This window comes from Hordeum vulgare, chromosome 5H, assembly GCF_904849725.1.
Source record: "Hordeum vulgare subsp. vulgare chromosome 5H, MorexV3_pseudomolecules_assembly, whole genome shotgun sequence".
In the NCBI taxonomy this organism is placed as follows: Eukaryota; Viridiplantae; Streptophyta; class Magnoliopsida; order Poales; family Poaceae; genus Hordeum; species Hordeum vulgare.
The window spans coordinates 21,955,024-21,972,513 of NC_058522.1; the positions used below are offsets into that span (position 1 = coordinate 21,955,024).

General features: G+C 42.8%; 1 protein-coding gene across 1 annotated transcript; it reads left to right on the plus strand.

Moving 5' to 3' along the window:
- Positions 1 to 6,637: 6,637 nt before the first annotated feature.
- On the plus strand, positions 6,638 to 17,007 carry LOC123399492 (guanosine nucleotide diphosphate dissociation inhibitor 2-like). Its single transcript, XM_045093899.1, has 13 exons — positions 6,638 to 6,972; positions 7,362 to 7,424; positions 7,772 to 7,855; positions 8,272 to 8,379; positions 8,475 to 8,647; positions 9,066 to 9,177; positions 9,726 to 9,806; positions 9,902 to 9,964; positions 13,921 to 14,022; positions 14,277 to 14,401; positions 14,516 to 14,726; positions 14,829 to 14,903; positions 16,704 to 17,007. Exons 1-13 carry the CDS (start codon positions 6,886 to 6,888, stop codon positions 16,755 to 16,757), a joined length of 1,338 nt encoding a protein of 445 aa, XP_044949834.1. The 5' UTR covers positions 6,638 to 6,885; the 3' UTR covers positions 16,758 to 17,007.
- The last annotated feature ends 483 nt before the right edge of the window (positions 17,008 to 17,490 follow it).

Consider the following 17,490-nt stretch of genomic DNA (forward strand, 5'->3'; position numbering starts at 1 on the left):
AGCCCCTTAGGACATGCGGCCCAAGTCGCGGTAATCAAGTGCTGAAACGATCATCTAACGGTTAGAAATGATTAAAAGAAAAATCTGACGGTCGTTATTGTTGGGAGCGTGAGAGAGCTCGCTTTAGGTGCAGTTTTACTGTCCTAAATTATTGTTGACATTGCCCTTGAGGTAAGCAGTTGGGAGGCAAAACTATAAGCCCCTATCTTTCTGTGTGTCCAGCTGAAACTTTGATCTCATGAGTACCACGTGAGTTGTAACAATTGTAGAGAACGAAAGAATGATTGAGTATGTGGATTTTCTTTACAAGCTCTTATTTGACTCTTTCTGATGTTGTGATAAATTGCAATTGCTTCAATGACTAAAGGCTATCGATTGTTACTTCTCGGTAAGGTTCTTGATCCATGCTTTACTTTGTGAAGAAATTATCACTTTAGCATGAGAGATTATATGTTGGTATTGTTGTTCTGATCATGATCATGATGCATGCATGTTCGTATCTTGTTTTGTCGACACCTCTCTCCCTAAACATGTGGACATATTTATTAAGCTAGGCTTTCGCTTGAGGACAAGCGAGATCTAAGCTTGGGGGAGTTGATACGTCCATTTTGCATCATGTTTTCATGTTGATATTTGTCGCTTCTTTGGCTGTTATTTCACTTCACGGTACAATTCTTATGCCTTTTCTCTCTTATTTTGCAAGGTTTACATGAAGAGGGAGAATACCGGCAACTGGAATTCTGGCCTGAAAGTGGAGCAACGTTCATATACCTATTCTGCGCAACTCCAAATGTCGTGAAAATCAACGGGGATTTTTTCCCAATTTATCAAAAATACTGGGCCAAAGAAGTGCCAGAGGGGCACCAGGGGGTGCCCACAAGCCTGCACGGCGCGGCCACCCCCCAGGCCGCGCCATGGGGGCTTGTGGGTAGCCCACTGGCCCACTGGCCCCCCTCTTTTGCTATATGGAGGGTTTCGTCCAGGAAAAAAATCACAAAGGAGCTTTTTCGTGGTTTCGCCGCCGCCACGAGGCGGAACTTGAGTAGAACCAATCTAGAGCTCCGGCAGGACGATCCTGCCGGGGAAACATCCCTCCCGGAGGGGGAAATCGTCGCCATCGTCATCACCAACACTCCTCTCATCGGAGGGGACCCATCACCATCAACATCTTCATCAGCACCATCTCATCTCCAAACCCTAGTTCATCACTTGTAACCAATCTCCGTCTCGCGACTCCGATTGGTACTTGTAAGGTTGCTAGTAGTGTTGATTACTCTTTGCAGTTGATGCTAGTTGGATTATTTGGTGGAAGAGTTTATGTTCAGATCCTTGATGCTACTCATTACCTCTCTGATCATGATTATTATTATGCTTTGTGAGTAGTTACTTTTGTTCCTGAGGACATGGGATAAGTCATGCTAATAGTAGTCATGTGAATTTGGTATTCGTTCGGTATTTTGATATGTTGTATGTTGTTTTTCCTCTAGTGGTGTTATGTGAATGTCGACTACATAACACTTCACCAATATTTGGGCCTAGAGGAAGGCATTGGGAAGTAGTAAGTAGATGATGGGTTGCTAGAGTGACAGAAGCTTAAACCCTAGTTTATGTGTTGCTTCGTAAGGGGCTGATTTGGATCCACTAGTTTAATGCTATGGTTACACTTTGTGTTAATTCTTCTTTCATAGTTGTGGATGCTTGCGAGAGGGGTTAATCATAAGTGTGATGCTTGTCCAAGTAAGGGCAGTACCCAAGCGTCGGTCCACCCACATATCAAACTATCAAAGTAACGAACGCGAATCATATGAACATGATGAAACTAGCATGACAGAAATGCTCGTGTGTTCTCGGGAGCGTTTTTCCTCCTATAAGAATTTGTCCAGGCTTGTCCCTTGCTACAAAAGGGATTGGGACACTTTGCTGCACCGTTGCTACTTTGGTTACTTGTTGCTTGCTACGAATCATCTCACCACACAATCACTTGTTACCGACAATTTCAGTGCCTGCAGATTTTACCTTGCTGAAAACCACTTGTCAGATCCTTCTGCTCCTCGTTGGGTTCGACACTCTTACTTATCGAAAGGACTACGATTGATCCCCTATACTTGTGGGTCATTAGTATTTTGTGGTGGACTATTGGGGCACCCTGATACGTCTCCGTCGTATCTACTTTTTCGAACTCTTTTGCCCTTGTTTTGGACTCTTATTTGCATGATTTGAATGGAACTAACCCGGACTAACGCTGTTTTCAGCAGAATTGACATGGTGTTGTTTTTGCGCAGAAATAAAAGTTCTCGGAATGACTTGAAAATTTACGGAGAATTTTCGTGGACTTTATGAAAAATACTGGCGCAAGAATCACGGAGGAAGTGGAGCTGTGAGCCCACAAGCCCACCAGCCCCCCCCCCTGGTCGCACCTGGCAGGCTTGTGGGGCCCACAACGCTCCACCGCCTCCAAATCCAGCTCTATTTAGTTTGTTTCGTCCGGAAAAAAATCAAGGAGAAGAGTTCATTGTGTTTTACGATACGGAGGCGCCGCCACCTCCTGTTCTTCGTGTGGAGGGCAGATTTGGAGTCCGTTCTAGGCTCCAGAGAGGGGAGATCGTCGCCATCGTCATCACCAACCTTCCTTCATCGCCAATTCCATGATGCTCTTCACCGTTCGTGAGTAATCTCATCGTAGTTTGCTGGACGGTGATGGGTTGGATGAGATCTATCATGTAATCGAGTTAGTTTTGACGGGGATTGATCCTAGTATCCACTATGTTCTGAGATTGATGTTGCTACTACTTTGCCATGCTTAATGCTTGTCACTAGGGCCCGAGTGCCATGATTTCATATCTGAACCTATTATGTTGTCGCCAATATATGTGTGTTCTTGATCCTATCTTGCAAGTTGTAGTCACCTACTATGTGTTATGACCCGGCAACCCCGGAGTGACAATAGCCGGAACCATTCCCGGAGATGACCATAGTATGAGGAATTCATGTATTCACCAAGTGTTAATGCGTTGGTCCGATTCTTTATTAAAAGGAGAACCTTAATATCCCTTAGTTTCCATTAGGACCCCGCTGCCACCGGAGGGATGGACAATAGATGTCATGCAAGTTCTTTTCCCTAAGCACGTATGACTACATACGGAATACATGCCTACATTAGATTGATGAACTGGAGCTAGTTACATATCTCTCCGTGTTATAACTGTTACATGATGAATAACATCCGGCATAATCATCCATCACCGATCCAATGCCTACGAGTCTTTTTCCTACTGGTCCTTGCTACATTACTTTGTTGCTACTGTTGTCACTGCTGCTACCGTTACTCTGTTGCTACTGTTGTTACTTTGCTGCTACTGCTGTCACTTTGTTGCTACTGGTTATTATTGCTATTGCTGCTATCATACTACCTTGCTACTGATACTTTGTTGCAGATACTAAATCTTTCAGGTGTGGTTGAATTGTCAACTCAACTGTTAATACTTGAGAATATTCTTTGGCTTCCCCTTGAGTCGAATCATTAAATTTGGATTGAATACTCTACCCTCGAAAACTGTTGCGATCCCCTATACTTGTGGGTTATCACACCCCTGCAGGGTTAAATCTTTCAGAAAGCCGTGGTCGCGGTTATGTGTCAACGTGGAAACTTTATTTAACATCCGGTTCTAGATAATTTGAAGTAAGCTTAACTAAAATATGCCAACTGAGTGTGTAACCGTGACTGTCTCTTTCATGTGCTCCTTTCCCGATCAAGGACACGGTGGGGTTATGTGTGATGTAAGTAGGTGTTCAGGATTATTCATTTGATCATTATTAGTTCACGTCCATTATGCGTAGATCTTCCCCCTCTTATCCTTGTACTCGGAAGTTAGCCACCTTAAATAAATGCTTAGTCGCTTGATGCAGCCTCACCACTTAACCATACCTCACCCATTAAGCTTTGCTAGTCTTGATACCTTTGGAAATGAGATTATTGAGTCCCCTATGGCTCACAGATTACTACAACACTAGTTGCAAGTACAGGTAAGGGTTACTTGACGCGAGCGTGTTGATTGTTCATTTGGAGTTTTTTCTTCTTCTTCATCGATCTAGGATCGGTTCTAGGCCGGCAGCCTGGGATAGCAAAGATGAGCATCGTTATTTTATCATTTGTTTTCGTCCGTAGACGGACCCTGCTCTTCTTCATGATGACTGTATGTATTGTACTGTTGTGACTCTGATGTAGATTGTGGCGAGTGTAAGCCAACTCCTTATACTCATCTTTTCAGTACATGTCCTTGTAACAATATCCATTCTTGCGAAACGACGAGATGCGTTTCTATCCCTGTCGAGGCCCTCACGCCAAAATAAGGATAGGACCGCATCTTGGGCGTTACATTCACAAACTAAAAATATGACCAAAATAAAAAGATTGGATGATGTGATCACATGGATTGCTAGACAAAGCTCAATTTTTGTGGAGAGTGATTATTTGAGCATATGAAAGATTTGAAAAATCACAGATCAGTTTGATAACCTAGCTAGTACGTACTTCACAAAGTTTCTCTCTGGATAGAAACTTTGGAAATTTCTTGAGGAAGATTTTCTCTCAATATTGGCATGTGGCAATGATTTGTTTATGGAATAGTGCCCAATAAGTTTGAAGGTAATAGGAGGGGTCTAGATAGCACTTGCTTTGCAATGAGCCAATTTGGCCGGAAAATAGGAATTTAAGCCGGGCTCACATAGGTTATTTTATTGATGTGTAATTTGGAGGAGGATTATAATTTGGGCATACGAAGGCACTTTAAAAATTCCATACCCTTTGGATAAATAAAAGTGGTACTTCCTTCACAATGCTCTCCACTGAACAGAAAATTGGGAAACATATTGAGGAAAATTGGATAAATTAAATGAGCTAAAATTTGGTGGAGGGAGTTTTTATGGGCAGGGTCATGTCCAAGTAAATGTTCAGCAATTATAAAGCAATATAAAATATAGTTACTTCATAAACTAGAAATATTACCAGAAACAAAGAATGGTCGGTGAGCTCACATTGATTGTTAGATGGGGCTCAAATTTTTTGAAGAGATATGACTTGGACATATAGAAGATGTGGCAAAAAATTCAACTCATTAGGATTTGCCTAGCTAGTACTGCCTTCACAAAGCTTATAGTTGAACGTAAACTTTGGAAATTTGTTGACGAAGATTTACTAGGACAATGGAGCTGAATTTTGGCATGACGAAATGATTTGGATAGGAAAGAGTTCCCAAAAATTTTAAGGTCATGCAAGAATATACAATTAGTACTTCCTTGACAAAGTGTTGTTCTGAATAGAATAGGAAAATGAATATTGCTGAATTATTTTTTCACTAGGCAAGGAAGGTTTTTCATATTTATAAGGAAGATATGATCCAAAGAATTTATTAGATTTTTTGGGGAATTTTGGGAATGACAGAAATGTAGGCTTCTTCGCAAAGTAGGACAAAAATTAACACATGAACATGACACATAGGCAAAACTGATGAGGTGGTGCCTAGTCAGAGCAATGCACCACGATTTACAAGGCTATGACCATCTATAATATGGTCGTGATCAGCTAGAAATAAGGGAGCAAACTAGTGCTATATACTTTACGACCATTTCGTGTAAGGAAATTACAACCTTTCTACCAAAATGGTCGTTATGGTTTATGGTTTGGAGCCCCTCGAACAGCTTATGACCAATTGGTCTCAAATGATCGTAGATTTACGAATATTTCTTCCAAGGTCACTGAGAAAAGGTCGCAAGTTGACATATTTTTGTAGTGGTCTAGCGCGACACCCTAGCCCAACCGGCTCGGCCCGCTCCGAGCCCGCTGAGCGAGAGGGCGAGATCTCCTAGCCGGTGCCGACGCCGACCAGGCTTCGACTGGTTGCGACCTCCAACGAAGACGTGAGGGGAGAGGGAGAGGGCGGGGAGGGATACGATATTCTTTCTAGGAAATAGAAGGGAGACTAAGAGATAAGATAAGAAAGAGTAGACCGTTCAAACACTTGAAGTGCATGGATGAACCCATGGGCATATGAACCCATTTTGGAGAAATTATTTCTAAACGTCAAAACATTGTGGAAAAAGTCTCACGCACACATCTTCACATTCTATGGGCACGCAAAGAGTTTTGCAAAGAAAAACAACCTTCTATTCGGATTGTGCAAAAAAGACGAGAAATTGTGTCGTGCAACGCTATTTAAAGGAGCTGGAATTTGTTTTTTATGCGGAGGCAAAACAAAAATAGATTTTTCTCACATTACTTTGTGCTGTGCACACATATTGCGAAGATGTACGTGTAGATTTTTTTTGAACCTTTTTTGAAATTTTGAAATGTGTTTAAAATGTATTTTTTGAAAAATGGGTTCATATGCTCATGTCATGTGTCCAGGACATGGCCTCTCGGTCAAACACATATGCATGTGACACTTCATTTGCCAAACCAACCCCTGACGGGCGGGACCCACCCGCCATAAACGCGCTCAAACAATTCTAATCCGTCAAGCAGTGCTATCGGTCAAAAAATTAGTGTAGAGACAAGGTGTTATTACCAGTCAAAGATTTGTATAGCTAGATCCGTGTTTTCAGATAACCCAGCCTTTAGTGGGGTGGGTTGTTGCACTTAACTCACACTGGTTGGACGAGCGAAACGCAAGGCAACGGAAGAGCAAGCCTCAGCATCGAGACCAAACCTGCGGCCCGGAAAGCCCCCCTAGACCGATCTTTCTTCGCGGACTTGTCGTTCCTTCTCCCCGAAGGAGGACTCGAGGCGTCGGAGATCCATCACATCACATCACATCACACATCACGCGCGGACTTGTAGTTCCTTCTCTTGCTCGCTCATCTCTCAATCGGGACGGAGCAAGATCGACGATGGATGTGGAGTACGACGTGATCGTGCTGGGGACGGGGCTCAAGGAGTGCATCCTCAGCGGCCTCCTCTCCGTCGACCGCCTCAAGGTGAGGCAGCTGTACCATCCTCTCCCCCCTGCTCTCTTCTCATCTCCGTTCATTGGAGAGCGCGTCTGGATTCTCGGTTCTTCTGGATTCTCAGTTCTTGCATCATGTTTTGGATCCACCCATGCCGCCGTTCCGTGCCCTGCCCTAACAGCAGACATGCGGCGGCACCCACTCGGGTGCGCGGTGTCCATTTTCTTTGGGAATTGGCAATCGTATAGCGATCAGCGATCCGATAGAATGATCATGCTAGCTGTAGTAGCAGGCACAATTGTATCAGAAAATGGTTTTACATTTTGCTGAGACGGATCTCGAATCCGCGTTAATTTTAACGAATAATAGAGGGTATTCTTGTAAATACTAAAAAATGCCTTAATTTTGCGTGTCATCAGGTGCTTCACATGGACAGGAATGACTATTATGGTGGAGACTCCACATCGCTGAATCTCAACCAGGTGACAGGTCTTCACTCACTTTGTTCAATATATATACTTTCTCACACTTTTTTACCACAGAAATTTTGTTAGGGTATGTGGGCGGTATATTTTAACAAAGAGACGAGAAACCAGGAATTACATACTCCCTCCATTCTAAAATATAAGACCTTTTAGAGATTCTAATAGGAGACTATATATGGAGCAAAATGAATGAATCTATACTCTAAAATATGTCTATGTACATTTGTATGTAGTTTATAGTGCAATCTCTAAAAGGTCTTATATTTAGGAACGGAGGGAGTACATATGTTTTGTGATCATGGTATTCTTTCAAACGATTTTCCAAATTATGCTCTCATTCACAGCTGTGGAAAAGGTTCAAGGGTGACGGGACACCCCCTGCAAATATAGGAGCCAGCAGAGACTACAATGTAGACATGGTTCCAAAGGTCTGTTCCAATTCCACTCTCTGTAGCTCCTTTTGGAAACTCCAGGAACAGTGGGGATGCAACTACATCCTGCAAAAATGATAAGTGAATACTATATATCTATGTAAACTAGCTAATATAAGATGTTTTAGATCACTATTTTAGTGATCTAAAACGTCTTGTATTAATTTACAGAGGGAGTACAAATTAACGTACAATGTGTTTCAGCATGTCAGTTAGAGATATCCAGTATGTACTATGTACTGGACATCATTTGGCTGGGCATTCCTTGTTTAAACGAAAGATAATGCAGTACAGTTCACTTATATCAGTAATGATAGATAACTTCAATAATATATTGATATTGCTCTTTTGAACCAATAAACGATGGTTGTGACCTCACCTCCTTACTAACACAACAGTGTCATTTTGGCTAGTTTATGATGGCAAATGGTGCTTTGGTCCGTGTACTGATTCATACTGGTGTTACCAAGTATTTATCCTTTAAAGCTGTGGATGGAAGCTACGTTTTCAACAAGGGAAAGGTTCAGTGCTCTTTCCTATGCACACACACTCCATCATATTTATTAATCAATACATGACATCTAAAAAAAAATCTATATCCACTATCTTTTCCCAGATCCACAAAGTCCCCTCTACTGATATGGAAGCTCTCAAGTCTCCATTGATGGGATTATTTGAGAAGCGAAGAGCAGGGAAATTCTTCCTTTATGTTCAAGATTACAAGGAAAATGATCCAAGTACTCACAAGGGGCTGGACCTTACAAAGATGACCAGTAAACAACTTATCTCGTGTGTACCCATCTTTACTGCTGCCATCTATATTTTAATTGAAGAACAATACCAGATGATATGACTCGATTGTTGCCTCGGTTATAATTGCCACAGGAAAAAACATCCCTGAAGACATCATGTTTTGAATATAAATTGTGTTTGAAGTTCTGATATCTTCTATAATTTTATTGTTAGGTCATTGTTTTTTCTGCAGATCTCTATGTAGAGAGGGACAAAATTAGGACAACTTGGTTTAGAACTTATAAACTGACACATTAATGTTCGCATAAGATAATCTAATTTCCATTGCTCATATTTAAAGGTACTGTTCTGATATCTATTCAGAACCATTTTATATGTCTTCGGAATCTCAAGTGCTAACTGTTGATGATGATTTAATTTAACGCGACTCATCTGTTGCAATTTTGTGTTTCAGAAAATACGGTTTGGATGATAATACAATAGACTTCATTGGTCACGCAGTTGCTCTTCATAAGGACGATAGTTATCTTTCAGAACCTGCAATAGAGATTGTGAAGCGGATGAAGGCGAGTTTTTCTGACAGCAAAAGAATTCATTGATATCTTAGATACCTTCTAAAATTAATATGAATATCAGATACAAAACTCGTAATTTTGGTGCATTTGAACTGCTGATGAGAATTTGAAACCAGCTTAGCTGGAAATTGGCTCTGACAATATAATGAGCTTCCAAATTCGTGCCCAGATAAGATGACACTATAGTGCATACTCCCTCCATTTCATAATTCTTTTCGTGGTTTTAGTTGAACTAAAACCAAGAATTATAGAACGTAGGGAATACAAACTTGAAAGAATGCCAAACTGGGATGCCTACAAGCAAGGGAGCACCATGCTAGTCACGTAAGTAGTCGTAGAGAATCACCACTATAGAACATATGTCAGCCACCTAAGTCACGTCTAGCCTAATAATAATAATGAGAATTCTAGATTTGATGTTAGTACGATATACTCCATGTTAATGTTTCACTGTATATATTACTTTATGGTGTTATTAGGTCATCTCTTTGTTTCTCGCAGTATATTGCTTGTTACCTAAACTTCATTTATCTGTGCAGCTTTATGCAGAATCAGTGGCTCGTTTTCAAGGAGGCTCGCCATATATTTATCCTCTCTATGGTTTAGGGGAGCTGCCACAGGTCAATGCTTTTATTTACTCTCTTTTTTTTGCCTGATTCCAGCAATTATGTATGTCCAAAGTATTTGATTTTGTAATTGCTTTTGTTTGGTACAGGGTTTCGCACGGCTTAGTGCGGTATACGGCGGGACGTACATGTTGAATAAGCCAGAGTGCAAGGTACAATAATATGTTACAAAAGTAGCATTTCAAATATTATTTCTCTGGTGATTTGCGCATGGTGATGGTTACACCAAATATTGTATGAATATGGTACAAAATAAAACTAAATGTTAGGGTTTTAGGGTGCACAACAAAGGAATAATGATGTTTATAGCTTGAGAACAGAAATATTGTAACCGACCAGATGGCACTGCCAAGTGTGTAAGATAACATATTATTGGCAGAACCAAACAAAGTTCTTGTCCGTTCAAGCACTTGTACAGTACTCCAGGGTCTCTAATTAATCGAAGTTCTAGTTTTGTCCTATGTCAAACGTATGTATCTTTGAGCAAGTCTATATAAAAATATACTAACATCTCAAACATCAAATTAGTTTCAATAGAATCTTCATAAAATATGTTTTCGTACTCTGTATATTTGATGTTGTAGATCTCAACAAGTTTGACCTAGGAAAAATCTAGAACTTGTGGTGAAATTATACAGTAACAACCCCCCTCCCCGTCACACACGCAATATTATATACTTTTTCCACCAACTAGAAACAATGGGCCACATGGGCGAGGAGAAGTATGAAGGCTCAAGCCCAGTTATTGTCCAACACTTTCCTCAAGATGAATGATAGATATCTATCATTCCCATCTTGACACAAACTCGATTACAATCATTAAGAAAACCCTTTGTCACAAAATTAGCAAACTTTTTCCGTGTACTCACATAGTTGATCATGATGATTCCAACATCTACGTCGACGGAGATCTGCCTCCCCATAGTGCCAAAGTAGAACGTAAAGAACAAGGCCACCGAGCTTGGAGGGGTCCGGACATAGCACCTGAATACGCATCGGACCCTCCCTCGACATAGACCACTCGTCGATAGCCACCATCTTACCAAGTAATTCCGAGATTGGCAGATTGGCAGCCAGAAAGGTGTCATGCCTACACCCCCGCCATCGGTGAGCTCCCTTGCAACGTGTGGCACTGAGCAGGCAGCTCCGTCCGCCCTCTTGGACTAGGGGGGGGAGGTAAATATACACCTCGATGAGGGGTGGATTTTGAACTCAGGCAGCAGGCGATGTGGAGCTGATAGGAGCTCCGACTCCATGGCCTCAGGCGTCACCTCGATAGTCGAGCTATTTTTTTCATCATCCCAGTGTCCGCATCGTCGTCCCGACACCCAAGCCGCCCCCCTTTCTGGTCGGCGGACGTTGCTAAGGACAAGAACACGACTTATTGGACATGCAGGTCCCTGATCCCTTGACTCTAACTCTGACGATGCTTGACGACTTCCTTGCGGTGGTCAAGAAGGTTCCTAGGCACAAGTCAGCGCCGACACTTCGGCCAATTGTCGTGCCTTGGTCCTTACCTCGAGCCATTAGCTTGGGATGCTCTCCGGCCAAATTGTCAAATCTCCTCTTCCACCCCTCCCATGGGGTGCGAGAAGGTCACCGACGTCTGCGATGGTGCTAACGGACCTTGTCTACTTCCTGCATCGTTCGGGGCTCTTTTGCCTGCTGGACAGTGCGTGCCCCGCCAGGTTGGCGCGCTCGTGTGCGGTGCCGCCGACTTCGTCATTGCAGAGGTCTGTGAGGGACGCGTGACACATCGGGGCTGCCCCGGGCCATCGTGGGCCAACTGTGGCATACATAGCACATTGGCCCATACATATAGGACTAGCGCAACTAGGACATTTCGTGTTTCCGGATGTCGGCGCGTGTAGTCCATCGACCCATCCCTCCCCAGGTCCTTCTCTGTTCGTACGCCACCGCCATGATGGTTTGGGAGGCCGACGACGTGGGATTCTGTCCAAACCACTCGCTCGACGATGCAGACCCTTCTTGCTCATGCACCCCTTCGAGTGGACCTCAAATTGGCTCGGAGGGTGACCATAAGGGTGAAGATGGCAGGCGCCTTGCCTCCCTAGATGGAGACGACCTCCAGCCGCCCTACCATCCCCCATTGCGGCATCCTCCATCGACCTTGCTCCTCCCCATCCTACCTATAAACAGACTGTGTAGCCGTACCTCGCCCTCCCTCTCCCTGGATCGCTGGGTGTGCTTCGTTGGGAAGTAGAGCTCCGTAAGGAGCTCTGCCAACGTGAGGATGTGTCTCCGGTCAGGATCCAGGTCTCCCTTGTTCGGGAGGGAAGCAACTTCGAGTGCTCAGACAAGGCGGTGGTTGCCTCTGACAGGCACAGTGAGGACCCTTTTGGTCCTGAAGACTGGGTCGGCCGGGACGAGTTCCACTCGAGAAAGTGTGGCGCATTCGCCTTGGGAGCTTCGTGGGGGTTCCACTGATCAACACGCTTCCTGTAGCGATGCCCGTGACTGACAACCGGGGTAACGCGCGGTCTCCCGGTACTCTACGCCGCGTGTCGGCCTGTATGTGCCATCCAAGAAGTCGGGCGGTGGTTTTGGGGCAGCCCACAAGTCGTCTTGCCTACACCCCTGTCAGTAGTGAGCTCCCTTGAGGAAGGTTGCACATATTAGGTGGCTCTGTCTTCCCTCTTGCTTGGGTTGTGCCTTGTGAAAAGTCGCGCAAGGCGCAAATTGTGCTTCAACCACAGCACCGCGGACCACTATTGTTGTGAGTGCACGGCATTCCCGCGATGCCCCGCGGTCCTGAAGTTTAGGATGGATGGCGCGTTTTATTACATCGACATGGTGTCGGAGGTGATACCCCTTGTCTGCAAGTGGCTGCTATCTTGGTAGTTCCGGACTAGGACCCACCCTCGTCGGTGGAGGTCAATGACGACGTCACCAGGGCCGAGCTCTGTGCTACATTACACACACCTTCACATTGAAGGTTTGCGACACCTACCTGCTGGTGTTCACGGTGGCATTCCCCTCAACAAGATCAAGTTCAATGTTAGCTCTTCCACTATTGATCCCGAGGCGATTTCGTCCCTCTTCCTAGTGTGAATCTACACCCATAAGATTCCAGAGGAGGCCAAGGAGGAGCACATCATGTCCCCCGTTGTTCAGTACAACGCTACTTTTCTTCTCTGCTTCTTGCTGCAATCACATCTGTGTTTTTTCCTGGACACCTTTCCTCTGCTTCCATGCACAAGCAGCAAGCATCCTTTTTCTTGAAGTACACAACAAGCAGCTCCACACCTATCCACCCAAACAGGCAGCACATCAACTTCAGTGCTGCCCACAGCACTTGTGATTTCCCATTCGAGCAAACGACGTCCTCCCCTGCTACTTTTCTTCTGCAAGTTACGAGCTTACCCAGCTCTCTTACGACCCGGGCCAAGCGCCTCACATGTGTAGGTCGTCCAGATCTCTCACTCTACCAGCCACCGCGTGGCACCTATTTCGAGCAGCCAGGTATCCTCCTCCTATTGCTGCCACTAGCGCCATTGGTGGAGGCAGAAATTTTGATTTGGGTGTACATTGTTTAAATCTCGGTGTTTTAACTAATTAAGTATATATAGGATTAATTTAGAAATATGAGCTCTTTTTCACCAAATAATGGGTGCACATCTATACACTCATATCCTTAACCCGCTCCATGCATGACTAGGGTACTCACAACCCGCAGCTCCTGTCTGAGCTTTCCGTTCCTTTGCTGCTGCTGCGACAAATTTCTCTTTGTCGTCGGCTCCATACCACCACCGGCTAGGTTTTGCCCATCATTGTTGCCAGTTCTCTGGTACCACGAAGAGCGTTATGAAATTCTCTTGATTCTATTCTCTTCAATTACTAGTTGCAGATATGAATACATATGTACACTAAAATGGGCATTTGGGCCACACACACATACAGCCCAACATCGATTAAGATGATTTTGTGTAACAATCAACCATTACATGGAAAAGTAGATTTTTTCTACTTGAATTTGTGTAAACTTCAATCAAGGCATTGAAGCACCACAATGAATATGTATGTCTTATGTTCACTTGTGTCATTTCAATCATAAATATGTAACTGGTCAAACAATATGTATTTTCAGGTCGAATTTGATGATGAAGGGAAAGTTCGTGGAGTTACATCTGAAGGGGAGACAGCAAAATGCAAGAAAGTTGTTTGTGATCCATCGTACGTACCAGACAAGGTAAAAGCCACTCATCGTCATTATTTGAACAAACAGATATGGTGTATTGTCCCGAAGATAATCTCCCTTGTCGTTAACATTATGCTATACTTTCCGTCATACTATTTAAACAACAGTACAAATTATTTATGACAGAAATTTTATACCAATCAAAGTCAGTGTGCATAAACATCTTACAGTAAAGTTAAACAAAGGAAACATGGGGCGTATGAATAAATCTTACAACTGATGAGAATTATCTTCTCTAATAACAGGTTAAAAAGGTTGGAAAGGTCTTTCGTGCAATTGCTATCATGAGCCATCCGATCCCAAATACTGCTGAATCTCACTCAGTACAGATTATAATACCGCAAAAGCAACTTGGCCGCAGATCAGACATGCAAGTATTCCATGCATTATTGCCCTTTTTATCTATTATTACTTCGTCATGTCAACTATTATTTTTTTATCATCGCCTTCATTATTGATATTAGACAATTCATATCCATACCAGGTATGTTTTCTGCTGTTCCTACTCTCACAATGTTGCGTCGAAGGGAAAGTTCATAGCGTTTGTGTCAGCACAAGCAGAGAGTGACAATCCAGAGGCAGAACTGAAGCCAGGAATCGATCTTCTAGGGCCTGTTGATGAGTTATTTTTCGACACATATGACAGATATGAACCTGCTAATGACCCATCTTCTGACAATTGTTTTATATCAACGGTAAGTTATGGATGAAGTAACAATCTTCTGGCTTTCGATATTTAGCAAATGAAAATGCATCTTCAAGAATATTTCAATCTATCTCAATTTAATTTTGTTCAGAGTTACGATGCCACAACACACTTTGAATCTACCGTGATGGATGTTCTTTCGCTGTACACAAAGATCACCGGAAAGGTACATTTTTTTATGGAAACCTTAATGCAATTTCTGCATTAGAGCAACGTATAAAATTGCATTATTCCCTCCAATCCAAACTAATTGATGCACACTTATTATAACTTAAGTACAAAGTTATACTAAGTGTGCGTCAATTAATTTGGATTGAAAGGAGTATTAAGATGTTTTTATCGCATTACATAAAAATGGTATCAATGTATTATATTAAAAATGTGTTTGTCTAAACTTCTATCATGATTCCTTGTCGTGCTATACAAATCTAAGGTTTCTTGTGCACTACATTTCATAGGAGCTAGTTCTTTTTTTAGCGGTCATAGGAACTTTTTTTAGGGCAGATCATAGGAACTAGTAATTATAACTTTTGGGGAGAGGGCTCAAGTAGGCCTGAACGGCCCTAAATGATTTTCACTACTAAGGGCTCATTTCATTTGGAAGACCCAATCCGGAACATTTGGTCCAATTGGAGGCGGACTAGATGTTGTTTTGATTGGTCCAATCTGCATCATTTACCTGAGAACATTTTCATGTGTCAGTAACTCAGCCAAAATTCCTCATCTTTGGCTCTCGAGCCATGACCCATCAATGTTCCATTCCAGTCAAGTCTGCTTCGCCTCCCTCTCTTTGATTGGCACCTTTGTTGTCTACATGTGCAATGTCTTCCTAGAGCAGATTATCCGTGGGCCGCTACCACCGGCATCAGCCTATGTTCCAGGGGCGGGTTCCTCCTCTTGTGTCTTCCCCGGCTGTTTTTCCGTGACGTCGTGTCCAGATTGGGCGGTGAGTCGGATTCCGGAGACTGTGGCAGAAGTTTCACTGGAACAGCTCCGGTGCAGTAGACTATGGCAAGCTTGGCATGGCGACGGTGAGCTGCGCCATCAGGTTGGAGATGCCGAAGCAGGCTCCCCGCAGGCCACGCTTCGCCAATTATTGAGGATGACATGTCCCAACTCGTGGCCTTCTTCTCTCTTTTGTATTCATTTTTTTGTACCAGCCATGGGGCCAATTGTTCAGGAGCTTCACTTTGTGTGAAATGATGACTGGGAATGGGTCTTCGACGTGGTTTTCTCCCCCTAGCTAGGTTCTTGAATGACCATCCAAAAAAAGAAAAAAAATGGTCCTTCAATGACCCAAAAAAACCTAACCCTTGGTTTGTTTGTCCCGTGTTATTTCCCTCACAACCAAATGAGGCTAAGGGGTGCAAAACCAGACATATCCGAATCACAAGATGGGAAGGGGGACTTTTGAAATGGCATTACTAGTTTCTAAGATGGACAAAATTTAGGCAACAACCTTTTTTAGGGAATTTTATATACCTAATTAGTTGATCTGCACCACTATTTATCTCCACATGCACACATGTCACCTCACGAAACATGCCACATCATCAAAGACCACCTCAACATGCATGAGATTTTTATTCATTATTAGTTGTCCAGACCATTATATTTATCTCAGCATGCAAGCATCCCACATCATCGCACATGCTACATCATCACTGGGCAACTATAACATGCATAGAAACAAGTTTTCCATTGTATTATGCTTACTATGTTTAATAAGCACTTTTCAGTTATACAATAATCAAATACAATTCGTTCATATGTTATAAATCCAAATATATATATTTAATACAAGCAAATCTCATCGAAATATATTGCAACCGATTCTCGTAGCAATGCACGTGTATAATCTGTTTTAAGAAGCAATCTACTGCCAGGGGTAACATTACATTTGTTTATCTCACTTTTGTCTTATATACATTGCTGCTTATTCTAATTAACATGCCACTTTTATCAGACGGTCGACCTCAGTGTGGATCTAAGCGCTGCAAGTGCTGCCGAAGATGATTGACAATTCTAGGGCAGCTATATCTTGCATTTTGGAAACGATTTATGCTTTGTTTTGCAGTTCATCGTAGGTCCACCTTTGCACTCATTATTTTGAAATGTAATAGCTGAGCTATAGTCGATAAAGCTGTATGATGTATATTCTAAGTTCCTAAATTTTCTATTGGGAGGTCCATAGTATGTTTAGCCTTTGAAGACAATGCCGTTTCGTCCGGTATTTTTACTTTAAATTTTGATAAGATGCAACAGAACAATAGATGTTGTTTTTTGGTTCATTGATTTCAGTTTGTCACCTCCTTTGTTATTTTTTCTTAGGAAACACAAAGTTTGTGCTAGAAAGAAAGATTTACCTGTACAAGCCTAAGAACGATCGAGCACTCAACACAAGACGACTACAAACATCCTCTAGATAAACGTTATAATTGCTGTCACTAAAAAGAATTCTAAACCATATGCAATCAACACAAACACACATTATGCAACCCTGTCAGAAGAAAGAATCCATTTTTTTGAACTTTAAAGTAAGGCGAAATTTGGATGTGTTAGCGCTATACATTTCGTGGTGAGCTTATGTCCATGCCAATGTTGACACCGCGTCCTCCCATCCACGTCCACCCAAGCGCACCACTGACATGGGGCCTAAAAGAGAACATACCTAGTCATATAGTGGAAGTAACTTAACTAGTAACATAACACATCTCAAGACAAATATGCTTAGACAAGTAGTTAATGAGAAA